The sequence below is a fragment of the Oryctolagus cuniculus genome, chromosome X (genome assembly GCF_051225735.1).
Source record: "Oryctolagus cuniculus isolate XC-2025 breed Fujian yellow rabbit chromosome X, ASM5122573v1, whole genome shotgun sequence".
Lineage (NCBI taxonomy): Eukaryota > Metazoa > Chordata > Mammalia > Lagomorpha > Leporidae > Oryctolagus > Oryctolagus cuniculus.
Window position 1 is genome coordinate 95,389,398 of NC_142888.1, and position 27,930 is coordinate 95,417,327.

General features: G+C 34.5%; 1 protein-coding gene across 4 annotated transcripts in view; it reads right to left on the bottom strand.

The window, feature by feature from the left end:
- Positions 1 to 27,930, bottom strand: part of DIAPH2 (diaphanous related formin 2) — a 947,972-nt gene that overhangs the window by 656,358 nt on the left and 263,684 nt on the right. For all 4 annotated transcript variants that reach the window (XM_051827761.3, XM_089323876.1, XM_089323878.1 and 1 more), the window contains 4 exons: positions 14,324 to 14,434; positions 7,027 to 7,145; positions 4,449 to 4,565; positions 1,680 to 1,798 (listed from right to left, as the gene is read on the bottom strand). In XM_051827761.3, the coding sequence (XP_051683721.1) occupies positions 1,680 to 1,798; positions 4,449 to 4,565; positions 7,027 to 7,145; positions 14,324 to 14,434 (466 nt within the window). The remainder of the gene's footprint in view (positions 1 to 1,679; positions 1,799 to 4,448; positions 4,566 to 7,026; positions 7,146 to 14,323; positions 14,435 to 27,930) is intronic.

The following is a 27,930-nucleotide window of genomic DNA, read 5'->3' on the forward strand; positions in this document are numbered from 1 at the left end:
TCTCTCTGTGTAACTCTTTCAAATAAATAAATAAATCTTAAAAAAATAAGAAAGGGAATAGAAAAAGGAGGAGGAAGAAATGTGGGAGTGTGGGCAGGAGGGAGAGTAGGGTTGGGAGAATCACTGTGTTCCTAAATTTGTATATATGAATTTCATGAAGTTTGTATACCTTAAATAAAAGTTTTCTAGGTTAAAAAAATAAAAAAAAAATTTATGTGGTACCCCATGGATGAAACATAATAAAATAAAAGTATATTATTATTAAAATTAAAAAGAAAAAATAAAGGAAGGAAAGAGGATTGAGGTTGGGAGTGGGGGGGTGGAAATTATCATTATGGGCTTAAAATTGTGTAAATGAAATGCATGAAATCTGTTCACCTTATATGAATAAAAATTTAAAATTTTAAAAAAGATGGATTATACAGACATTAAAAAGTCACATTTTGAAGGTTAATTTGGAAAAATTATCATAATATACCACGAAAAATCAGCATATAAATAGATATACACAAAGCAAGAGATAGAAGGAAATACACTGAGCTAGACAGGAGTAATGGTGATGTGATTGTTGGTTTATCACTTATATAAGCAAGTAGATTACCTACATAAGGAGCATATTACTTTAAAACCAGAAAAAATAGATGATAAATAACAATAAGGAATGCATTTTTGAATATTTCTATAAGTCTGTCCTGTGATACAGGGTGAAAAATAATGCATAATTGGCATTCAACAGTTGTTTTCTTTCTTTAAAAACAAGTGAGTTCATGTTTGAAGCTTAGCAATAATGACTGCAATTAGTAAAAATAAAATTGCTTCGCTATATAAGGACATATACCATAATGTATTTTACAAGAGAGCTTTCACATTCTCCTTCAGAGATTGTTCTGGGAAGAACTCTCTGCATTTCTTTTCCTTAAATTGAGCGTAAATAATGTAGTTGTTATATTGATGAGGCCCTATTGTATATGTGATTTCTACAAAACTCCTAAGGTACCAGTAGAAATTGAACTAAGGGACTTCAAAGTCATGCTTCTAAAAAGCATGGCATGTGTCTAAAATAATACAATGGCATTGCATAGGGGCACTGAGTTTAAACTGAATCCAGGAGGGTTCAAATTTATCAAATAGATCAATATTTCTAATCATACAGGCAGAACTTTCATGATCATAGTAATTAACGGTTGGCGCCATGGCTCATTAGGCTTATCCTCCACCTGCAGCGCCGACACCCCAGGTTCTAGTCCCGGTTGGGGCGCCAGTTCTGTCCCAGTGTTCCTCTTCCAGTCCAGCTCTCTGCTGTGGCCCAGGAAGGCAGCGGAGAATGGCCCAAGTGCTTGGGCCCTGCACCCTCATGTGAGACCAGGAGGAAGTACCCGGCTCTTATCTTCGGATTGGTGCAGCGCACCGGCCGTAGCAGCCATTTTGTGGGTGAACCAACGGAAGGAAGACCTTTCTCTGTCTCTCTCTCACTGTCTAACTCTGCCTGTCAAAAAAAATTTTTTTTTAAATAAAATAAAAAAAATAGTAATTAACACTAATAGCAATTGAGTAGCCATGACATAGTGTATTATCAGATATTAATACCAGTTCAATGAGAGACCAACCTTTAAAGAGTGAGTTTTATATAGAAGGTGTAAGACACACAACCAAAGCACAGTGAGAATTATATTACATACCTATGAGATGAGTGAAATCAATGTCTAATCTTTGCCTATATTTGAAGTCTGGGTCCATACCACTGCAATGCAGCACTATCTGTGAAACACATTCCTCAATTATTTTATAATATTGTGGCCTGAAAGAGAGAGAAACATTTGTGAATATCTTTTCTACCTACACACATCAGTTTCCTTAAGAAGGGATTCAACATATTTTAAAAGAACTGAATATTTTTCTAGAGCTGTTAAAAAATACTAGCATTTATAGTGCCAAATCCCTTATGACGTAAAGAATGCCCAATGTTCAGTGACTTTACAAGGATTCATGTTTGTATTCAAAGAAACTTATCAACATCATCTATTTACTTAAGCTATTGTTTCTTTTTTTTTTTTTCTACAGTTAATGAAAACAAGTGATCCCTTAGTCCTAAATTCATGGATATAAAAATGGTTCTAAACATCTACATGTTTTCAATTTCTATAAGGGATGAGTTTTTTTACACAAGGTGGCAAGAAATATCTTAAATTTACTACAGAACTGGCCGGCGCCGTGGCTCACTTGGCTAATCCTACTCCTGCGGTGCCAGCACTCCGGGTTCTAGTCCTGGTTGGGGCACCATATTCTATCCCGGTTGCTCCTCTTCCAGTCCAGCTCTCTGCTGTGGCCCAGGAAGGCAGTGGAGGATGGCCCAAGTGTTTGGGTCCTGCACCCGCATGGGAGACCAGGAGAAGCACCTGGCTCCTGGCTTCGGATCGCCGCAGCACGCCGGCCATAACGGCCATTTGGGGGGTGAACCAACTGAAAAGGAAGACTTTTCCCTCTGTCTCTCACTCTCTAATTCTGCTGTCAAAAAAAAAATTTACTACAGAACTTTTATGGAAAATAGTTACAATAGCTTACAAAATTGGACTGAACCTTTATGTTATAGACTATTCAAAATATTATTTTATGAAACATAATTTAAAATATCCTTTACATAAATATAAATATACATACACACTTAATGTGTATGGCCATGACCTCAGTTATTTACAGTAAAAAATATTTTAAAACATATTCTAATTCTGCCTACTAATTCTTACAAATATTTATATAAATATCAATTCTTATATAAATATACTTACTAATTTATACTTACATACTTAGTAATATAATTAGTAAAATATAAATGCTTACTAAGCCTAAAATTAGTGTTGTTTACTTTCTATCTCATTATTTGATAAAAGTTGGAGAGTAAAGACAATGCAGTTGAAAGATAGATTTCTTAGGATATAAAAAGGTAATTTTGGCCTTAAGAATGATCATTCACATATTGCAATTTTTTTTAAAAAAGGCACTCTTTCAATTAAAATTTGAAGAATATTATTTGTCAGGGGTCAACAAATTAATATAGAAAAATCAGTAAGAAATACTACTGTAGACAAATTAGGACATAAATATTCCTCAATTTAGTGTGCTGGTAACTAGCCAGCCTACTAAATATTTGAAAACAAAGCCACATGAATTCTAATAGCTTTCCCATGTCTTTAGTCATAGAACTGCTCCCCAAAACAAGAATATTAATATATATTACATATCTGGGATTTCTTCAAGTCATCAATGGGTCTATGGTAAATAATGTTGAATTTAATCCTAGCCTAGTCATTGCCAGTTTGGGTAAATAAGGAGAGAAACAACTGCTTCTCAAATGGACAAGGCAATCATCCCCAAATGGAATAAAAGTGCATGTTGCACTTGTACCTCACATGGATGTTCTCAGGATGAAAAAAGATACAAAATGAGAGTCACTTCTCATTCACTCACCCTGAGTTTCACACAAATGATGTCCCTATTAGGTAGTAATTCCTAGTAGGTACAGTACCTTTTAATTATCAGAGCTAAATTTAGGAAACATTAATTATTTTTATATATCTTTAAATGCATTTATAAAACATCTTTCCTGTTTTAAAAATCCTATAATTTAATATTTTAACATTCCTATGTGTCTATAACATCATGATGCCCACGAAATTATTGTACCAGTCTAACCTATAACAGTTCTCCACTTGTGTGTTGATACAGAATTCTCAATTTTGTTGTGACTATACCTGACTTTTCCCTTTTATCAAGCAGGTTCTTAGAAAGTAGAGAACCTAGGTTGTCAGAATTTCATGCAAACTGAAATACGAAAAACAACTGAGAGTTTTTGAACAGTTAAATATAATATCACAGTCAACAGCCTAAAGATAATTTCAGTAACTCAGAAACATTTTTATAAAATTTTGGCTTTCAAATATATTCCTAGTTTCTAGATTCTAAAACTTTACCTATATGTGTTATTATCAAACTTATTTATTTTGAAGAATTACATTACTGATTATAAAAGTGAAATATTAGCATTATTTTCTTAGATGTTAAAATCACAATTATTACTAAATATTGTAAAAACAAAATAACAGTAAAATTTTACTTATTAAAATGCATAAGAACTTAAAAGTTCTATCATAAAATTTTCAGTGCTCTCTTTGTTCTCCCAGTATGTAGCATAGAAAATTTATCCCAGGGTCAGTAATATCTATCAGGCTCATCGATACAAAAAGTGCTGTCACTGGGGTATCACATTTTTGAGTAGATCTCTGTTCTGACACATTTAAAAATAGATTAACATTTTCTTAAAAATATTACAAAGAGTAGTCACATTCTCATACTTTATGTATGTATATGTACATTGATCTCTCTACATTGTGAAATTTCCTTTAATATTCAATTCAAATCATAGATAATGTACTCTCAAAATTGTCTCTCACCTTATATAATAATCATTTCTGATGAGCAAAAAATGTTGTAGAATGGATAATAAATAATTTTCAGCAGCAGTGTCCTTCAACATGTTATAAAGAAGATGGTATACTTCATTCATATCAGTAGAAAGTAAGTAAAGGAAAAATATTGAAAATTTCTGATGATTCATTCATAAAGATTCATTCAATCATTCATAATTTGTTTTTCAAACACAGACTTATTATTTTGTTTCACTTACTATTTCTAAGCCTTCAAATCCATGATCCAAAATTTAAACATTTACATTTAGAAAATGACTCTATGGAATCATTTCAATCTTTTCACTAGAGAAACATATTGAAAGAGCATTTGCAAGTCCATTGGACTGCCAAGTCTTTTAATGATGAGCTATTCATTATATCTCAAAGTCCAAATCATAGCTAATACCATTGAAACAGTGATGCCATCCATGAAAACGGTGTGGTTATAACAGAGGAACTACACAAAGTATATTCAGTAAGTTTATAGGAAAAATGAATGCTCTGAAAAAATATGCATGAGTTTCAATTTTTTTTTGCACCAAAACAAACATAATTTTTCTCTTTGTTAAAATCTTTCCGTCTTTCCAGGATTCTAACTACCATTCTAGTACCCATGGCCCTAGTAAAGGGCAGTGTCATCCCTGGCCTCAATTAGGATTTTGTCATGTTTTACAAAAGATTTTATTTATTTATTTGAAATGCAGAGTGACACAGAGAAGGGGAGAAACAGAGAGAAAGATATCCAATCTGCTCCTCACTCTTCAAATGGCTCAACAGCTAGAGCTAGGTCAGGTCAAAACTAGGAAGACAAACTCCATCTGGGTTTCCCACATGGCTGGCAGAGACCCAAATACCTAAACTATCTTCTACTGCCTCCTCAGGCACATTACCAGGGAAGGGGATGAGAAATGGAGCAGCCAGGACTTTAACCATACTCCAATGTGTGATGCCTGCATTAAAAGCTGCAGCTTAACCTGCTAGCTAAAACACCCTTCCCCTTAATTTCATTGTCCATGAAGTACTCTCACATTATTCATGAAAGCGACCACTTCTATACTTTCACCACCACATAATATAGAAAGCCAACACACATGCTATGAACTGGTAAAACACAACCCCCCCACACAATCGGTTTTATTTTACACAAATGAAATACTTACTAAGCCTCAAATTATTGTTGCTTATTTTCTCTCATTATTTGATAAGAGATGGAAGAGTAAAGACAATGGAGTTGAAACATATTTCTTAGGATATAAAAAGAGAGTTATAGAAGTGTAGACGCTTTTACTAAAGTAGAGAACATATTTCAAAAATGGATTTGCTTTTATAATAAAAGTGAGGACCTAGAAAATCGATGTAAAATAAAGGTAAGAGACAAGATGAAATAAAACATCCTAAAAATAACCTGAAATGTCAACAATTTCTCTGAAGTAGAATTAAGTATATGATGGCCTACTTCTTAGACCCCCACTTAAGAATGTGGCTTTAAAGTCTCATAAGGTCCCTTAAATGGCTAAGAATAGATTGAAAATAAGCTTTATGGATTATATAAGTCAATATACTTATTGATTCATATCAAAATAATTTACAATTAGAGTAGCTATTTCAGACTTGTGTGGCTAATGACTGAGAAGAAATTACTTGAAATTATTCCTTATAACAATAACACTGTTATTCATTGCACACACATTTACCAATACCTACATGTAAGACTTCGATAGGGGCATTAAAAGGAAAACATGAAATGTAACATTTCTGCCCTCAATCTCACAGGGGCAGAGAAGTGTACATAAATAAGATAGAACAAACAAAGTACCTTGGAAGTTTCAAGGAAAGGAATACCACTTCCAGCTTTTGGGGGGTTAGAGGGGCATGGGATGAACACATCAGAAAGAAAAGAATCCACTCAAAGGTCACCTTGGTTCTGAAATGTTTCCCAACTTCCCCAGAATCCATAAGAAAGTTAATGGGCATGAAACAAATGGCCGGCAGTGCTATGGCAACCATCTCTTAGATCTGAAATCATTTCATATAATAACACTGCCATAGGAAGATTATATGCTGTTTTGACTCAAATGCTGCTACAACACAGCCTTATTGTAGTCAGATACTATTGAATCCAAACATTTTTGTGATTGTTAAGACACACAAATATTTCAATAGAGAATGAGATGCTTATTTAAGTTGAATTATATCTCTAAGTAGAGTACCATTTAATGTACTGAAAATGTATGTTATCTAAAGTCACATATGGACTCAATGAAGTTTCCCCATCCTTGCATGTAAGACACACTGCCTTAGGTTCTTGTGTACACAGAAGCACTGAGTAGAGTAAACCTATAATAACGTGAGCTATTGCGCAGATTTCCAAATGGTCTGTGTGAATCATCACAACAGACTGACATTTCCTCAGCATGAATTTTCAAGGACACTATCACAGTGAAATTCTAATGCAAATACATGTATATAAATTGGACTAGCAGATGAGAACTCTAATAATCAGCCACAAACCCCTTTTTTCACAACACATGAAAAATTATTTTTGTGGTTTGTCAAAGGATATTCCATTTCAGCTCGAATGTCATTGAGACGGTGTGATAATTCAGTTAAGTCATCCTCTTTGTTCTCGTCAAATACTTTCAACTGAATGTCGAGTTCTTCATTCTCTTTTTCTTTTAAATCCTAATACAGAAACATAAAACTTAGCAGACAAATAACAGTCTAGCAACAGCATACTTTGAAAATGAAGGACAAAACACAATTACTCATTTATACAAAGAGAAGCAATTTCAAATATTGACCCAGGCACTTAGTTTCCCGAAAGAAACTAAATGTAGCTAAGTTTCTCTATCCCAAACTAAAAGAACCTCATTGCATTTTCTATCCTTGTCCCAGATTTTGATTATTCACATAAAAAAAACTAATGATGACTTCTAAAAGAACAAAAAAAAAAAAGCTAATTGCTAACAACCCAAATTAAGTGCTCTCATTTTGACTAAACATACTAATCAAAGATTGCAAAAGAACTCATGCAGTTAGAACATTCACATATGCCTCTGGCAAAATATGCAAATATAGATCAATTATATTAATGAAGAATAAATGCAAGGATATATTCAAGCACAACAGTCCCAAGTATGGCGTGAAAAGTTGAATAAATAAATTTATTTTACCTGATATTTTGTGATTTTAAAGCAAAAAGGTGTTAGGACTCTTTGTCAAGCTGTACTTGTAACCGCCTCGCCCACCTTTCATTTTTGCTTAGCCTAATCACAAAATACCAACTTGGGCATCAAAGATTTGTTTTTGTAATACATTATAAGCACATGCATTACAAACTTCTCATAATTTTCAAAATAATAGTTTAAAAGAAAAAAAAATTTGGAAGCATGCCACACTAGAGATTGTTGGGCTTAATATATATCACCTGGAATATCTTTTAATATGTGTCCATTAAGTTGCAGCTTTCAAAACCCAAATCGATAATCACAACTGTGGATGCTCAAAGGCGATATCAAAAGTGAGACTAGGATGTTGAGAGCTGAGCTTGAACTCTAAAAGGGAATGCAAGCACGGTGCACTTCAAATTAAGTAAACCAAACCAAAGGGGATGCATTTCTTATTTCTATATTTATGTAATAGAGCAATTATAAAGGGACATGAAAAAGTTACTACTAAAGCCAAAAACACATTTAAACAATTTCTAGCTGTTATCTTTCTAGCATTCACATACATAATAATTTTGACAGTATATAGAGCATATAAAATAGTTATTATACGTTTCTATATAATTTCATATAAAGCATAATGAACAAATGTATTTACACTAAGTTTCCTATTTAGAATTAACATACTTTATATTTAGTTTTCCACTTTGAAGAGAAATGAAGAAACTTATTGAAAGGTAAAATTATTTAACACTGGAGGATCATATTATTGGATGATTTCTGAACTTCATTCAGAAAATCAAAGAACCCAAACACAACTGATATTCTGGTCATTATAAAAACAGCTTTTTACTTACTTATGTATTTTTTATTTTTCTGTCTTAAACATTTTCATAAAACCTGAATACATTCAAATATGCTTAAAATTAGAAAATCATAAGGTAAACAATGTCTTTAATTAGCACTAGAACTTTACAAAACATGGGTAACACTTTGAATGATAAAAATATTTTCAGTGAGAGGCAGCTTTATGGCACAGTGGGTTAAGCTGCCGCCACCTATGATGCCAACGTCTCATATCAAAGCAATGGTTCAAGTCCCAGCTGCTCGTCTACTAATCCAGCTCCCAGCGAATGTGCCTGGAAAAGCAGTGGAAAATGGCCCGAGTGCTTGGGCCCCTTCCACCCACAAGGGAGACCTGGGTAGAGTTCCAGGCTCCTGCCTTCAGCCTAGCAGAGTCCTAGCCTTTGTAGCCATTTGGGAAATTCAACTGGTAGATGGAATAACTCTTTGTCTCTCCTTCTCTACCCCTCTCCTTTTCAAACAAATAAAATAAATCTTTAAAAAATAAAAATAATAAAATATTTTTAGTGAATCTAACTGGTGAAATGTATAATTAAGGCCTTTGGTCCAGCTATTTTTTACACTGTACAAATCATGTGAACATAGAATAAAAATATAGGCATTTTAAATGTAGTATATTATATTCTGTATTAATAGTTTCTGCCTATTAAAATAAATATGTATGCTTATATACAAACACATATATACACATACATATTTGTACATTTAAAAGTTTGTTTTAGTCAACCTTGAAAAATAAAATTGAGGCTGGCGTTGTAGTAACAGGAAGAGCCGCCGCCTGCAACTCCTGCATCTGATATGTGTGCCAAGTCCCAGTCACTACACATCCTATCCAGCTTCCTGCTATGGCCTGGGAAAGCAGCAGACGATGGCCCAAGTGCTTGGGCCCCTGCCACACACATGGGAGACCCAGATGATGCTCCTGGCTCCAGGCTTTGGCCTGACCAAGCCCTGGCCAATGTGGCCTTTGGGGAAGGAACAAACAGGTGGATATCTCTCTTTCTCTGTCTTACCCTCTCCTCTCTCTCTGTAACAATGACTCTCAAATAATCTTTTTTTTTAAAGAACAACACATTTATAAATTTTTGAAATCTTTAGTGAATAAACCTTTTTACATACAACAAATAATATGATAGAAAATGAAGAGGTATCACCAAACTTTTATATTTTAAAATGTAGAATATCACAAAATTATAGAATTATCCTATTTTGTGATATATTGTAAATGTGTTTCAGCCAATTTTTAAATATATCTGCTGTATAGATATGCAATTATTTTACAGAATTTCTAAAACATATAATTAAGTATAATATACTATACTTCAATCTAAATCAAAGTCTATTAACAGTACACTATGGATTACCAGTCAAGCCATCAAAATTGAATCTTCAAAAGAATAAGAAATGGTTTGTCTCTTAAAAGAAAGAAGGTATGTTCACTGTCTATAAATATAAATTCTTCCTACATTGCTCCTTTATATGTCCTATTTATTTTATTTGATACAATAAGAGGGAGACGGAGAAAATTTCACAGAAATCAGTGTCAATTAAGTACCCAGCAAAGATTATTTTAAAATATCACTGTAAAGTATATAACAACTCATTTATTTCAAATTGCTAAAGCAAATTCATCAAAAGTGAACTTTCCATGGAAATGAAATATCAAATCCTTTTAAACACCAACATCTAATCATAGGGATGGGGGACATTTTGGAAATAAACTTCTACAGGATATAACGAAAAAACTGTCTTGTATTGAGGATACTTATAATTATTAGGAAAGAGTTCCACTCAACTATAATGTTATGGCACTCTCAAGGTTTACTGACACAGTAGGTACTATTTTTCCCTACTATTTACTGCTTCTAAATAGGTATAACATTTGATATATGAAACTAAATGAATATTACCCCCAGCCATGTCTAATTTGCTGCTTAGAATATCTGTATTCTGGAAAAGTAAGGTACTCCTCTTGTTAGAATTTTGCATAAAATTAGGAAACAGTAAGGATTTCAAAGCTCATCTGATTATAAAGCTTCAGTGCATGTGTAAAGGCGGTTTAAAGGTAAATGTTGAGTTAAATAGACAGAAGTTGACGTGGGAAGTATATAAAAAAGTATGGCCACTCTGTCCTTTTCCAAATTGTGGTAATGAAACTACAACAAACAAAGCAAAATCTCTAATACTAAAAAAATTATCTCTAATCTTCTCAAGATCTATCTGCCTAGATTCTGATTCTCATCCTGCATATCAGAAATACTTGAGGAGGATTTTTTTTTTCCAAACCAAACCTCTGCCCATCTCCAGTGAGAGGTGATCTCTCTTTAGGGGAACATGTCCAAATCCTTGGTTGAGAATCAGAGCTATATTTAGTTATTTTCGGCTCCATTGTCTTAGAGAAAAAGATTCTGAGAATAGCTGTAGGCTCTATTATCAAAATTTAAGAGAGGAAATATGATCCTTTCCACTTTTTTTGGGGAAGTAACTATCATCTGAGAAGCAGCGCACATTAAAGACATGTGACAGTTAAAGAGACGTCTAGGTGAGACTATCAAGAATATATATATTGGGGCCGGCACTGCAGCATAGTTGGTTACAGCCCTGGCCTGCTGCGTTGGTATCCCATATGGATGCCAGTTTGAGTCCCGGCTGCTCCACTTCTTTTTTTTTTTTTTTTAACTTTTATTTAATGAATATAAATTTCCAAAGTACGATTTATGGATTACAATGTCTTCCCCCACATACCGTCCCTCCCACCCACTACCCTCCCCTTTCCCACTCCCTCTCCCCTTCCATTCACATCAAGATTCATTTTCGATTATCTTAATATACAGAAGATCAGCTTAGTATACATTAAGTAAGGATTTCAACAGTTTGCTCCCACACAGAAACATTAAGTGAAAAATAATAGATGATTTTTTTAAATGATGATGAAATCAGAGCAGACCTATTGTCATGTTTAATCCCAGTGAGAGTCAAGTTGGGAGTTGATAATTTCTTTTTTTTTTTTTTTTTTTTTTTTACAGAGGATCAGTTTAGTATACATTAAGTAAAGATTTCAACAGTTTGCACCCCCATAGAAACACAAAGTGAAATATATTGTTTGGGTACTCGTTATAGCATTAAATCTCAATGCACAGCACATTAAGGACAGAGATCCTACATGAGGAGTAAGTGCACAGTGACTCCTGTTGTTGACTTTACCAATTGACACTCCTGTCTATGGCATCAGTAATCTCCCTATGCTCCAGTCATGAGTTTCCAAGGCTATGGAAGCCCTCTGAGTTCTCCGATTCTTATCTTGTTTAGACAAGGTCATAGTCAAAGTGGAGGTTCTCTCCTCCCTTCAGAGAAAGGTACCTCCTTCTTTGAAGACCTGTTCTTTCCACTGGGATCTCACTCGCAGAGATCTTTTGCCAGAGTGTCTTGGCTTTCCAAGCCTGAAATACTCTCATGGGCTTTTCAGCCAGATCCGAATGCCTTTAGGGCTGATTCTGAGGCCAGAGTGCTATTTAGGACATCTGCCATTCTATGAGTCTGCTGAGTATCTCACTTCCCATGTTGGATCACTCTCCCCTTTATTTATTCCATCGGTTAGTGTTAGCAGGTACTAGATTTGTTTATGTGCTCCCTTTGACTCTTAGTCCTTTCATTATGATCAATTGTGAACTGAAATTGATCACTTGTACTAGTGAGATGGCATTGGTACATGCCACCTTGATGGGATTGAATTGGAATCCCCTGGTATGTTTTTAACTCTACCATTTGGGGCAAGTCAGCTTGAGCATGTCCCAAATTATACTGATCTGGCTCTCTGCTATGGCCTGGGAAGGCAGTTAAAGATGGCCCAAGTCCTTGGACCCCTCGCCCATGTGGGAGACCAGGAATAAGCTCCTGGCTCCTGGCTTCGGATCAGCTCAGCTCTGGCCGTTGCAGCCATTTGGGGAGTGAACCAGCAGATGGAAGACCTTTCTCTCTGTCTCTAGCTCTCTCTGTCTCTAGCTCTCTTTGTAACTCTTTCAAATAAATAAAATAAATCTTTTTTTTAAAAAAAAGAATACATATATTGGGGCCAGGATTGTGGCATAGCAGGTAAATCTGTCACATGCAATGCTGACATCACATATAGGTGGTGGTTCATATCCCAGCTGCTCTACTTCTTTTTTTTTTTCCCCAGAAGCTTTTTATTTAAGGAATACAAACTTCTGACATTTTATAATTACAACTTTAGGAACATGGTGAATCTTCCCAGAGTACCAATCCACACTCTCACCCCTCTTCCTGCTCTACTTCTTTTAAAAAAAATATTTATTTATTTATTTGAAAGTCAGAGTTACACAGAGAGAGAACAAGGGGCAGAGAGAGAGAGAGAGAGAGAGGTATTCCATCCGCTGGTTCACTCCCCAATTGGCTACAATGACTAGAGCTGCCCCGATCCGAAGCCAGGAGCTTCTTCTGGGCAACCCTCATGGGTAGAGGTACTCAAGGACTTGGGCCATCTTCTACTGCTTTCCCAGGCCATAGCAGAGAGCTGGATCAGGACTCAAACTGGTGCCCATATGGGATGCCAGCACTGAAGGCAGCAACTTTACCTGCTACACCACAGTGTACCTTTACTTTTGTCTCTCAGGTATTTTGAGTAGTAAAATGAAGTGAGATTCTCTTATCTCCTTTAACAATGACATGGTCTTGAATAAAGCCATTCTTTAGTTTAGTATACTTAAAATATAAAGCTAGATTTGTATATATAGAGTAAATATGCTCATTTATCTCAGATCCAGGCTATAAAATTATTACAAAAATGTTTTCAGCAATATCATAATTAGAGCAAATACATTCAATTTAAGAAATATAATGATTTTCTTTAGAAAAGTTCCCAAAGAACTGTACAAAGAATATCATTCTTAAGCAATATGTTCAGATTATTCTAATTAAAACTCCATTCCTGCAGTGGAGGATGGTCCAACTCCTTGGGCCCTGCACCCGCATGGGAGACCAGGAGAAGCACCTGGCTCCTGGCTTCAGATCGGCGTAGCGCGCCAGCCGGAGCATACCAGCCATAGCAGCCATTTGGGGAGTAAACCAATGGAAAGCACGACCTTTCTCTCTGTCTCTCTCTCTGTCTGAATCTGCCTGTAAAGTAGGCTTCCTTCCACATGTGGCGCCGGTATCCAGTATCCCATAGGGGTGCTAGTTCGAGTCCTGGCTCCAGCTCTCTGCTATGAATTGGGAAAGCAGCAGAAGATGCCCCAAATGCTTAGGCCCCTGCACCCATGTGGGAGACCCAGAAGAAGCTCCTGGCTCCTGGCTTTGGATCAGCTCAGCTCCAGCTTTTGCAGATATTTTGGGAATGAACAGCAGATGGAAGACCTTTCTCTCTGTCTCTCCCTTTCTCTGTCTGTAACTCTACCTCTCAAATAAATAAAGACTTTTAAAAAAACCTATGCATACATATACTGAAGACAAATGAAATCATTTTGTTATTAAAGTAAAAACCAAAATTTTTAAATTAAATTTGAAATTGCAAAAAGTCTCTATCATGTGCATATAAATTCAGTTTTAAAGAAAAGGAATTCCATTTTCACATAAGAAGGCAAAATAAATAAATGAGTAAACACCCAAAACAGATCACTTAAGGGCATATCATTAGCTGAATTCCAAATCATCACTAATATATAAACTGATATTAATGTAAGTTAAAAGCTTAAAAATGTGCAATGGTTTACAAAAGAAAATAGCAAAGCACATTTGTTTATTGTGCATCAAATTGTCCAAAGACAGAACAATATTAAAATTCATCAGCATAATAAATGTATAAACTCAACTTACTGGTAATATTGTTTTTAGTCCTGAACGTAGGAATTCATTCCTTAAATGTATTCGAAAATCAAGTTCATAAGGAGAAGTCACAAGGGCATTTATAAATTGCATGCAGGCCACCTGTAATTAGAAAGTAAATTTCGTTAAAAAATTCAAATAAATTGAAGAAATTGTTATTTTATGCACTCAGATAATGCATGCAATAAAAGTATACATACAGAATGCTATAAGAAATGCAAATATTTCTACAAGTATAATGTTGATTATGGCCTTAGCCTATAAATAACAAAGTTTACTCTGACAAAGTTTCTGATGTTGAAACAGAATTGTAATCAACAGGTGATGAATGGTCAAGTATGTTATGCTTTGCTGAACAATAATTTAACAGTGTATTAAGCTCCTTCAAGAAACTCAAACTTCCAAAAGTTTGCTTATAGAGCCTTTTGAGAAGATCATAAAATGTATCCTTCAATTTCAGCTGTCCTCAGAGTGCACTTGGCCTCAATTCTACACAGTTATAAACACTTTTCTAAAATAAATCTAATAAAGTTATAAAAGTACCATACTTTTTAAACAGGGAACAGTGATAACTTGGAGAAATTATTATGTTGATTTATACACTCTCTCTTTTTGGGATGACTTTGCACAAAATATATAGAGGATTAAAAACTATAATTAAGATAAATTAATCTGTGAGGTATGAAAAAATAATTGAAATGAATTAACATCAACTACAAGATATTGTGACATCACTACTAATGTATACAATAATAAAGTCATATAAGGCATAACAAAGGACATATATGGGCTTTATTTCAAGGGAACTGTATTAATTATATTGATACTAAAACATAAGTTTTACTTTTCTTACCTTCTGATTTTGAGGTTTCCTACTAAAAAGGGGACTTATTCTCTAGACTTTTCAAGTTTGAATGGAATCAATAAAATGATAATTGCCAGATGCTCCGTACATTATTACTGAATAGCATATTTGGAAAATGCAACTGAAATATAAGGCAACTGACTAGTAGCTTAACTGAAGAGCTGCACATTTAAATTGATTTATTTCTAAAGAATGTAATGAGTAGTAGAGTGCTTAAAGAGCTGACAACAATGGGACTTCTAGAAAGTATCAGATTTTGTAAAGATGTTAAGCATATATAGAAAGCAGCACAAATAAACCAACAGTTATTATGAGAGAAACACATTGTCAATGGATTTGGTTTTAACTTCTCCAGACTATTCTTACATAGAGTCATTTTCTTTTTCAAGATAGGGAGAGTGGATTAAAAGGCATACTGCTTTTACTTTCAAACCTACATCTTACACATTCAAGTTGTTTTTCTTGCAGCTTTATTGTTATCTCAGAACAAGCTTCAAAAATGAAAGGTTGCATGCTTTACAGAGGATGATGGAGGTTGTTTATAACATTAAAATAGACATTTAAAGGATAATTGAATAAATTAATCCAATTTCTATAAATGTTCAAATTTCAAGATGAAACACTTGGACCACTGACTAAATATTTGCCATAAGCTCGGCATTATCTTAAAAGAACATACCAAATGAGTTATTTATGAAGCTTATTCCTTTCTGGATTATTTAATCTTCCTATGTACAACAAGAAATCATATAGGTCTTTATGTAGTATCAATAGGCTGGGATATAAATTTGCATAGTGTTTATATATATATATTACATATATATATATGTCTGCATAGTTATATTATCATTGCATTTGCTTGAATGATTCATGTTACAACCATGATATGACTAAACAAGCCAAAATACATGTTCAATCCAAAATTAATAGAGAGAAAAGTTGCCATCTGCTAGGATTGTTTTTGCCAGAAGAAATTCTAGCTTAATGGCTTGTATTAATGCCCTACAAGTAAAGAGAACATTTCCATAAGAAACAAGTTAATGAGTCTTGCAACTGTACCTTTATACAAATAAAATATTTACATCAGGAGATAATAAAAAGAGCAAAAGTCAATAAAATTAATGAATGTATAATTTTTATATTTAATAAATGTTGCAATGCCATATATGAATATATAGTTGAATACTAAAACAAAGCAAGTTGTATCCATTGACTATGGTATAAAAAAATTAAGAGAAACTTTGAAGCTGGTACCTTTAATTGGTAAAGGCACTGGTTTAAATAATGTATCCTTTACTGCTTATTAAATTCTGAAAGATGTCTCATTATTTAAAAACAATAAAAGAAGAGTCATACTACCATGTCATTTTCCAACATATATGCAATCTGTTAAAGCAATACTATTTTCTAGAAATATTTATACTATATAAATGTGGGGAATAAGAAAGTCATATCAATCATTTCCATTCCTTTATGCTACTAAACAAGTATTGCTTTCTTTTAAAGAGGATAGGAAAAAATTCAAAATTAAAATAATTGTTACTATTTATAAATATAAATTTAAATTTAAAAAATAATGACAACTAACCAAGCCCCCAAAAGGAAACCTGTTGAAATGAAATGGACACTATGAGAAACAGTGACTTGATTGGCCCTTGTCCTGACTGTTGATGTACAATTTAATACTTTATCCCTTTTAGTATTTTTCTTGTTCTACTTAATACTATTGGTTGAACTCTGTAATTAACACACAATTATTCTTAGGTGTTTAAATTTAACTGAAAGTGATCTCTGTTAAATATAAGAGTGGGAATAAGAGAGGGAAGAGATATACAATTTGGGACAGCCTCAAGCTGACTTGCTCCAAATGGTAGAGTTAGAAATGTGCCAGGGGAGTCCAATTCAATCCCATCAAGGTGGCATGTACCAATGCCATCTCACTAGTACAAGTGATCAATTTCAGTTCACAATTGATCATACTGATAGGTATAAGAGACAAAGGGATCACATAAACAAGACTAGTGTCTGCTAATACTAACTGATAGAATAAAAAAGGGAGAGAATGATCCAACATGGGGGAAGCAGGATACCCAGCAGACTCATAGAATGGCAGATGTCCTAAACAGCACTCTGGCCTCAGAATCAGCCCTTAAGGCATTCGGATCTGGCTGAAGAGCCCATGAGAGTATTTTAGGCTTGGAAAGCCAAGACACTCTGGCAAAAAAAACAAACAAACACCTAAATGAAAGATCTCTGCGAGTGAGATCCCAGTAGAAAGAATGGGCCATCAAATAAGAAGGCACCTTTCTCTGAAGGGAGGAGTGAACCTCCACTTTGACTATGACCTAGTCTAAATAAGATCAAAGTCAGCGAACTCAAAAGGCTTCCATAGCCTTGGCAACTCATGACAAGAGCCTAGGGAGATTACTGATGCCATAAAAAGGAGTGTCAACTTGTAAAGTCAACAACAGGAGTCACTGTGCATTTACTCCTCATGTAGGATCTCTGTTCTTAATGTGTTGTTCAATGTGAATTAATGCTATAACTAGTACTCAAACAGTATTTTACACTTTATGTTCTGTGTGGGTGCAAACTCATGAAATCTTTACTTAATATATGCTAAACTGATCTTCTGTATATAAAGAGAATTGAAAATGAATCTTGATGTGAATGGAATAGGAGAGGGAGCTGGAGTTGGGAGGGTTGCAGGTGGGAGGGAAGTTACGGGGGGAAAAAAGTCATTGTAATCCATAAGCTGTACTTTGGAAATTTATATTTGCTAAATAAAAGTTTAAAAAATTAGCTTAAAGGGTAGAATATGTTATTACTTAATTATAAACATAAAATATCTGCTATATAGATTCTGAATTCATAGCTAAATACAAGCACCAAGCTATTTTGATCTTCATTATTATTCTTAGTTACATACATATTAGGTGCTTAATATAATTTGCTATCTAAGCTCATTCTCATAAAAAGACTATACAAAGTTCATTTTGTTTCACAGTGAAGTTAAGACTGAAAGCAGACAATTTATACAAGTTCAAACAGAAAGTAGGGAACTCGTGTTTCTAAAGAATATCACTTTACTAAAAATGCAGAATTGAAAAGATCTATATATCAGATGTTTCACAATTTGCATTCAGAGATTGTTGCAACAAAACATTTTAAGGACAGATAATAAAATTTAACTGGTGCATCACACTTAATGAACTAGGAATATCTGATTTAACTGAAAAACATACACTTATTTTAACAATATGTTATCTAGGATATAAAGTGGATATCCTAATACAAAATAGAATTTTCATAAAAAGCCAAAGTAGAAAAAGGTTTCTTGGATTGTACAAATTGCACTTCATATAGATCTAGAGAAGTAAGAACAGCATCCCATCATCTGAAATGGTCTCTCACTCCCTCTCCTATACTTTTTGCCCCCATTTTCCCTACACAATGTGCATATGCATTTAACACATGCACACACACACACGTACCTATGCACACACACATCATAGTGCTGTGCTGTTCAGTATGAGAGGCACTAATTACCATTAAATACATTTAAATTTCAGTTGGTCAGTTTCACTAGCCATAGTTCAAGTGCTCAACAGGTATATGTGGCTAGTAGCTACTATACTTGATAGCACAGATACAGCATATTGCAGGAAGTCTGATTGAACAGCACTACACCAGAGACTAAAGAAAAAAAGGCTTCTGGTATAATCCCTAAAACCTAGCTTGAAAGAAGTGCAAAGCTCATTCCTAAATACTGAAATTTCAAATTTAATTGGCTTGCTCAACATCCAAGAATATAAATCTTTAAGAACATGAGTGAACTCTGATGTTTTCTTTTTTTTTTCTTTTCTTTTATTTTATTTTTTGACAGGCAGAGTGGACAGAGAGAGAGAGAGACAGAGAGAAAGGTCTTCCTTTGCCATTGGTTCACCCTCCAATGGCCGCCGCGGCCAGTGCGCTGTGGCCAGCGCACCGTGCTGATCCGATGGCAGGAGCCAGGTACTTATCCTGGTCTCCCATGGGGTGCAGGGCCCAAGCACTTGGGCCATTCTCCACTGCATTCCCTGGCCACAGCAGAGAGCAGGCCTGGAAGAGGGGCAACCGGGACAGAATCTGGCACCCCGACTGGGACTAGAACCCGGTGTGCCGGCGCCACATGGCGGAGGATTAGCCTAGTGAGCCACGGCGCCGGCCCTGATGTTTTCTTATAATGCAAAATCAATCTACTTTCAGAAAAACCGTTAAATTCCAGAGATATAAAATAAAGAATCATGGAATTTTGGAGCCTGATAAAACACAAAATTTTCTGGTACAATATATTCATTTTAAGTTTAAAAAAATGAAAACTTAAAAAGATTAGACAATTTTCCCAAGAGCACACTGATAATGAGCCCCAATTATGGGACTAGAACTCAGGTCTCATGACCTTTAGCCTTGGACTCTTTCTACTAGACTACAATGCACTTGGTCTTGCTGAATATCATTTCTCCTTATATTGGCAGGAATATTAATGCTCTTGAATTGAATATTACAAATCTCATTATTAAGATTTCTTCTGTTGGGCGGTTTCTTTATAAAGGTTATATGTTTCAACAAAGTATACCACATCTATCTTAGTTTTAAATAAACTTCCATAAGAATCAGAACTTTTAAATCACAGCAATCAGTAAATTTTCCCTATTGTTAATAAATGTACTAGGTTAAGACTAGGATTGTGATATTTAACTAGTTTATATAATCAGTTTCTGTATGTGCATTTTTATTGAATTATCTCCTTATGGTATAAGGAAATTTCTATTCCCTCTCTCTCTCTCTCTCTCTCTATATATATATATATATATACACACACACGTATATATACGTGTGTGTGTATATATAAAAATGATGAATGAATGCATAAACATATATAAATAAAAAGTACTGATTTTTTTATGTGATAGAGCACCCAATAATTTGTGCCATGTATAATTTTATACTAAACTGAATTATTATCAGTTTATCTACCATATTATGAGCATTTCTTTACTATAATAATGTATTTCTACAATTAGCATCTATATTTTTCATTCATAGAATGCTATTTTCCTCATTCTAATGGGCTGTGCTGTAGATGGTAAACTGTCACAGAACATATTATAAAATTTCTAAAGGCAAGGTTCATCTGTACTTGTTTAAGGTTTTCTTTGTGACTCCTAACTACTCCCAACAAAATGGTAAAAACATAGTTAAGTGAATTTTAACAGTATGAGGCATCATTACAAAAAGAAACTGCTTTATTTCTTACCTAAGTGATAAAGAGAGGGAAAATATTTAAGCATGAATATCTTCATAAAATTACTGGAGAAATGCTATAACCTTTTATTTATTTTAATTTACCAGCTTTAAAAACTACACAAACATCTGTATGTTTCACCACAACTCATAGAGCTATGGAGAAAAATAATTGGTAACTCTTGGGCATTCTCAGACATATTATCTATACTGCCATTATCTGAGACAAATTGTGCTTTTAAAATTTTATTGACATTGTCACACACTTGACCTTATTAAATATACTGCTGATATTAACAAGGTCTTTCTTTATCCTAATCCAGCAGGAGTTAGGAAAAAAGATGATTTAAGTCAAAATCAGTACAAACAAAGAAAGACACAAATGTACAGAAATGGAGAAAGATTCCAGGAAAAAAGAAGCCATGTGTGAAGGCATGAAAGTAGAGGAATGAAATAGCATAAAGTGTTTAGCAAAGAAAGGATGATATAACTGGGCCAAAAAATTAGATGTAGAAGCATGATATAGTATGACCTGTAGAAAAAAACAGGTTGTAAATTATTTTGTGTGACATAGGACCAAACTTTAATTCTAGAAATTCAGAAAGACAACTTTGTGACACATTATTTAAAGAGGGATTAGAACAACTAGTAGATAGAACTCAACAATCCAGGGAAACAATAAAACTGTGAGATGTGACAATGTCCTGAAATAAAGAAATGGTAGTAGAGTTAAAGAGGGAAGGACATTATGCCAAAGAAGAATGTAAAACATTAAAGAAGTGAATTGATAGCATTTGGTCATTGATGGAATGGAGGAAGAGGAAAGGTGGATTTCAAATTGACTATTATGATATTTCTGCTATATGCTAGGTTAATAAGGACTGTGAATACAAGAAAAAGGTGGGTCAAGGTTGGAGAGGGGATTGGAGTAGGAAAAAGGGGAAGGTAATTACAGTGAGAACAATATTGGACTTGAAATTCAGTTAGGAGGTAGCTAACCATGTAGGGGTCCATGAGTTGGGAGGAATTTGTAAAATGATGGATCAGGATCACCAGAATGAGAAAGCAAAGGACCACATGCATGAGGATCAAGCTCTCAGAGTCAGTAAATGTGAGGTTCAAGCACGGAAATAAAGAGATTTTTAAATAAAACATAAAAGAAAAACAAGGAGAGCTTAGTATCAAGGAAGTCAAAGGAGGAGAGAGGTTTGATAAAGGAGTGCTAAGAATGCTAAATACAAGGGGAGTTAAAAAAGTTTGTGGAAAGAGTTAAAAGGTAAGTTCATTTTGGTGCAAAATTAGAAATCCATGCATACTTTTTATAATATCCATTTCCCATTAATTTTTTGAAGATGACTCATAGGCATGGATTGCAAAAATCATTTGCAGCGAAATAAACTTACCTTCTAATTCCATTTTTCCATGAACTTTTTGAATAACACTCACAGTGCTAAAGATGTCAATATGGTGGCTTTAAAAAAGTTCTCTATTGCTTTTTATATTAAGGAGGTCACTAGTGACCCTCTATTACCTAAAATAGCATATCTGACAACTATTCACCTTCAAAACTGTCAATAAATACAAGTTTCCTAATATCTGGCAATAATTAATAATAAAGTAGTCAATAAGTAATATTTAACAAACCCATTTCTACAAATTCCCTCCCTGTTTGTAAGCTATAGTGCTTGTTTATTATAAACGTTCCTCTGCTGACAGATGATAAAAGATTCATCCAAAGCTACTCCTTCATATGTGATGGTATGAGTATCTTAATAGCTAATTTACAAATGTGCTTTAGAGGAAAATCTCAACACGGCAGAACTACTGTGGAAAGGTGCAACACAGAACTGGTGTAAACCAGGTATATCTAAGGTCTATTTAAGCATCAACATCTGTTTTCACATGAAACACTTTCTGAAAGGAATTATAATTTTTACATTCTTAAATAGACTAGATATAACTCAATATTTTCTTGCTGATTCAACAGCATCATTTAATATGAGTTGTTGAGCTAAGCTGTAACAGAGCAGTTAAGGTACGTAGGGCTACTTTCCCAGGCATTAAATGAAACCAAATGTTAACACTGTTTGTATTCTAGCTTCAGTCTTTTATTATACTTCTACCTATTCTTCCCTTGCTATCAATCTGTCAGTTGGCACCTCTTGATTACTTCAGTGTACCAATCTGGAATAAAGCCTCTCCCATCCTTCTAACCTGTGTTTGTAGTCCACCATAGTTAGAGAACAGATAGCCAGTCTCAGTAAGACAACATCAGAAAATACAGTAAATAGGCATTTGTTAAAGGCCATAAGCCCTATCTTGCCATGATGCTTACTAGATAGATTTGGTGACATTCTGTAGGATGTCCAGACTGTTTATTTTATGTTTACTTAATTCGTGTTCTCAGTCATAATCTAAAAGGATAAATGTATTAAATAGGTGAGGTCTAGATAAGTAAATCTATTACACATAAGGAAAGGGTACATTTACTGCTCTTTTTGCGTACCATCTTTAATTACAAAATGTACACATTTCCTTATCATCGTACCATGTTAGAAAACAACTTTAGATGTATTAAATCACACTGACTGACTGCTGAAATTCCATAAGGACATGGCACCTTGCAGACTAATAGCAGCCTATGAAGACTGAGGCTGGAGGATACATCAATAGATGTTAAATATACTACTGTCTTTTTCATAAACAATTCCTAATGCTCAGTGTATCCCAGGTTTCCCTGTCTGGTTATGTAGAAATCAGTTTCAATTAGTCGCTAGTATCATCTCATTCTGTTTCATTTTGTGATGTGACTGGCAGGCTATTCTGGTCTCTATATTTACTTATTAAAAGTTCCTTACCTCCCATGCTACCATAATGCTACTTCTCTAACAGCAAAGATAATTTCTAGAAAATTCTTCCTTGTTCTTCAATGCCCAGTTAAAGTACCACCTCATTGCTGAAGCCTCCCCAAACTTATGCAAGGCATATATAAATTTGCCTTTCTTCCTTTGAGCTCTCATTAATTCTCACCAGGAGGAAAGAGATATGGGTAGGTATTTCAGGCAAAGTGTTTTTCATGATGAACCATTTGAGGCCATTTAAAAGTCTATAGCACACTGGAAAAAATACTAGCCTCATTATGGCTAAAATATATGGCACATCTGAGAGAATGACAGGTTCTTACATCAGAATATTAGGTTGGGAACCCATTGAAAATGTGACATATCAAGATTAAGCTTTTCCACCTTTATTAAGTTAGCAATGGGTCATGAATATAAGTTTAAAGGAATGCTAATATGCTACACTTAGATATTTTTAAGGACAACTGATGGCAGTGTAGAGCATTTCTCTGGTGAGGAAGAACATATCAGTATGAGGTACTAACTAGGAAATTGTTAGAAATAATATTGATGGGAGAAGATAAAAGGCAATAGGGATAGAGATAATGGGTTGGGTTCATAGTCTATGCTATGCAATAAGACTTGATGATTGGTTATATGCAACAGACAAAGAAGAATGAAGTCCTTAGAAAAATTATGGGTCAAAGATGATACTGCTATAATCCAATGGGTAGAAGATGATACCGCTATAATCTAAAATGGGAAAAACAGAAGTAAGAGTAGATTTCTTTGGGGGAATCAGATAAAGTGGAGAGATAATGAGCTCAGTTTTAGTGTAAGAATACTTTAAGCATGTTTTCAGGAGCCAAAATTCTGTGCATCTAATCTGAGTTTTGTGTCCTATTCACAATCCAGTGCTAGGAAAGTCAGTGAAACTCAGTTTACTCATCTATAAAATGGAGATACTACTACAATCTCGCTCATAGAATTACCATGAAGTTAAAATTAGATAACACATGTAAATTATTGAGAACACTATCTGGTATGTGGTTTATAATGCTATTTTAATTTCTTTTTAATGATATTATAAGACATTTAATTGGGCATTTGGACATATAGGCTTGAATAGAGAAAGAGGTCTAAGCTACAATTATAAATCAAGAGAACCAGGGCCGGCGCCATGGCTCAATAGGCTAATCCTCCGCCTAGCAGCGCCGGCACACCGGGTTCTAGTCCCAGTCGGGGTGCCGGATTCTGTCCCGGTTGCCCCTCTTCCAGGCCAGCTCTCTGCTGTGGCCAGGGAATGCAGTGGAGGATGGCCCAAGTGCTTGGGCCCTGCACCCCATGGGAGACCAGGAGAAGCACCTGGCTCCTGCCTTCGGATCAGTGCGGTGCGCAGGCCGCAGCGCGCCGGCCATGGCGGCCATTGGAGGGTAAACCAACGGCAAAGGAAGACCTTTCTCTCTGTCTCTCTCTCTCTCACTGTCCACTCTGCCTGCCAAAAAATAAATAAATAAATAAATAAATAAATAAATAAAGAGAACCACTAGAATATTGTTGGATATTAAAGTTAGAGATGCAATGCAATTAAGTCAACAACAGGAGTCACTGTGTACTTACTCCTCAAGTGGGATCTCTGTCCTTAATGTGTTGTCCAATGTGAATTAATGCTATAACTAGTACTCAAACAGTACTTTACATTTTGGGTTCTGTTTGGGTGCAAACTCATGAAATCTTTACTTAATATATACTAAATCGATCTTCTGTATATAAAGATAATTGAAAATGAATCTTGATGTGAATGGAATGGGAGAGGGAGTGGGAGATGGGAGGGGTGCAGGAGGGAGGGAAGTTATGGGGGGGAAAAGCCATTGTAATCGATAAACTGTACTTTGGAAATTTACATTTACTAAATAAAAGTTTAAAAAAAGACATGCAGTTAAGAGCATTCATGGAGAAAATAAATGTGCATGTCTATGAGGGAATATATACTTATTTGTATATGTGCACATGTTTATATAGTTGTATGTATAAAACGATAAAAAGAAGACCAAGGAGAGACATAGGGAACAAAATATCAGGGAAGTAATAAGGGAAGAAACACATCAAAAAGGTAGAGAAAGAACAGTTAAAGGTAGTCAGAGCAAGGAGACAATGTTACCTCTAGAGGCAAGGGATAAAAAACTTTCAAGGAGGGAGGTGATCAATTAACTGGGACTGGAAAAGGGCCCCTAGAATATTCTATTGGAGGATCATTGGGAATCTTGCTGTGAACTGTTAAATGAGTTGTGAAAGGCAACTGTAAAAACAGAGAAAAAAATTATGTTATTTGAGAGATGTAGACTATAAAACAAGAATGGTAGATGAGAGAATAGTTTGAAGGATAAGTCAGATCAAACAAAGGTGTCACAGGGGGGAGAAACCTGGAGGATGCTATTAAGCTGGAAGGAATTCAATGAAGAAAGAGAGAGCATATGAAGATATATGATGTATTTTATACCTATTCTTTGAACTTTTGACAGTAATGAAAATCTTACCACACATACAAAATTTCACTTTAAAGGTGAGCTAGAAAAAAATCTGTATGAATGATCTGCTTTCAGTAGGATAACAATAGTTAACTGTAACATATTATATATTTCTAAATAGCTAGAAGAAAGGCTTTTAAATGTTGACACTACAAAGAAATCTTGAATATATGAAGTGATAGATGTTAAATATCCTAATTTGGTCATTAGAATGTATGCATGTATCAAAATATTACACTGTATACCATAAATATGTACAACTATTGTGTGCCAATAAAAACAAATAATCTAAAAAATTTTAAAAAATCTGCTTTAAAGTTCCATAAAAAAGTATGTAGTGTTTATTTTAAAATGTAATTAGTCCTGTATTTTAACAGAATTACTTCCTGAGACTGTAATAACATTTTAAGAAGTCTCAGGATATTGCAAGAACAGAAAAGTCATTCCATTAAAATACACCACTAATTATATTTTTGAAACAACAGATTCAAACTTTTGCTTTCATTTCTGCACTCTCTATATATACTTTTGAAATTTTAGAGGATATTTTTAGTCATGTTAAGTACTCCAAATAAACAAACCCACTTCACAATTCTTGTGAGTACTAGGATCTGTATATAACATATTATTAATTATTTTGGCTCATTAAAGTAAGAAATGTCAAACCGTGGTTTGAACACATTTGCATCTATAATCAGTATTTAACAATTTCTTAAATACTTAGCAAGGTTCTATAATTCTTCGACATGTTATCTGTCAACAACTTGACACTTTTATCATTCCATTCTGTCCAGCTACCAAAGGCTATCAAACATCAATTCCACCTCACAGTGTAGAGTGAACAGTTCCTTCCTTGGCAGAGGCGTCACTTTAAAAGACAGGAAACCCAGTATACAAATGTTGGCTTCACAAAGACCAAAGTTCAAATAACAGTTCTACACCTTAACAGCTGTGTGATTTCTAAGTGTGTTACTTAGTCTCCCAGTAACTCAGCTCCCTTGTAAGTGAACTGGAGACAATAATACTTATCTCACAGAGTTGTGCTTAAAAACTCACTTAAAGAAAAGTTTAAAATATGTAAATGTACTGGGCTCAAGTATGGCAAGCTGAGTATAAAATGTAATAAAAACTTTGAATTATAACTAATTTATTTCATTTATCCTAAATAAATTTGGCAAGAGAAGTACAAATGTATCCATATATTTGAAAGTCAGTGAAATTTAGTTGGGTAAACAGAGCAAAGTAACAAAAACAAAACTCTCAAGAAGTGATTTTAAAAAGTTTTTAACATTTTGATAGAAGTATAAAAATTTACTGAGATTAAATGTTACATTAAGAAGAAATATATTATAAAAAGGAAAATACTACAAAGAAATATACTAATTTTTGAATATAATGCATTCTACATAAAAGGCACACTATAAAAGCTTAACCAAAGTGCTTACTATATTTGCAGTAGAAAAATTAATGGACAACAAAGATCCTTAAGTATGTGAAGAAGTATTACAGTTTTTTAACACTACAGATTCCCTTTAGACAAGTCAACTCATCTATCTGATTCAGTTTCAAATTCTGGCCAAAAACGATACAAATATTTCATAATACAGTACAAAATCAAAGAACCCACTGGAATGGTTTCACACCAGATAAGACATTTTAATATTTAAATACCCACTACTGGAGCCACTGTTGTGGCACATAGGGTAAGATACTGCCTGGGACACTGGAATCCCATATGAGTGTTGACATCCAATAAGAGGGCTGGTTCCAGTCCCAGTTGCTCCCTGATAGTGTGCTTGGGAAAGCAAGAGATGATGGCCCAGTGTTTGGACTCCTGCTGCCCACAAGGGAGCCCTGGATGGAATCTCTGGCTCTTGGTTTCAGTATGGCCCAAATGTGGCTGTTGCAGCCATTTGGGTAGTGAATCAGCGGTTACAAGATTTATCTTTCTCTTTATTTTCTTTCTTTCTTTCTCTCTCTCTCTCTCTGTACCCCCTACCTCATAACTCAGCCTTTAAAATACATAAATATTTTAAAAATGTACACCCACTACTGAATAATTTGATAAAGTTAAATGTG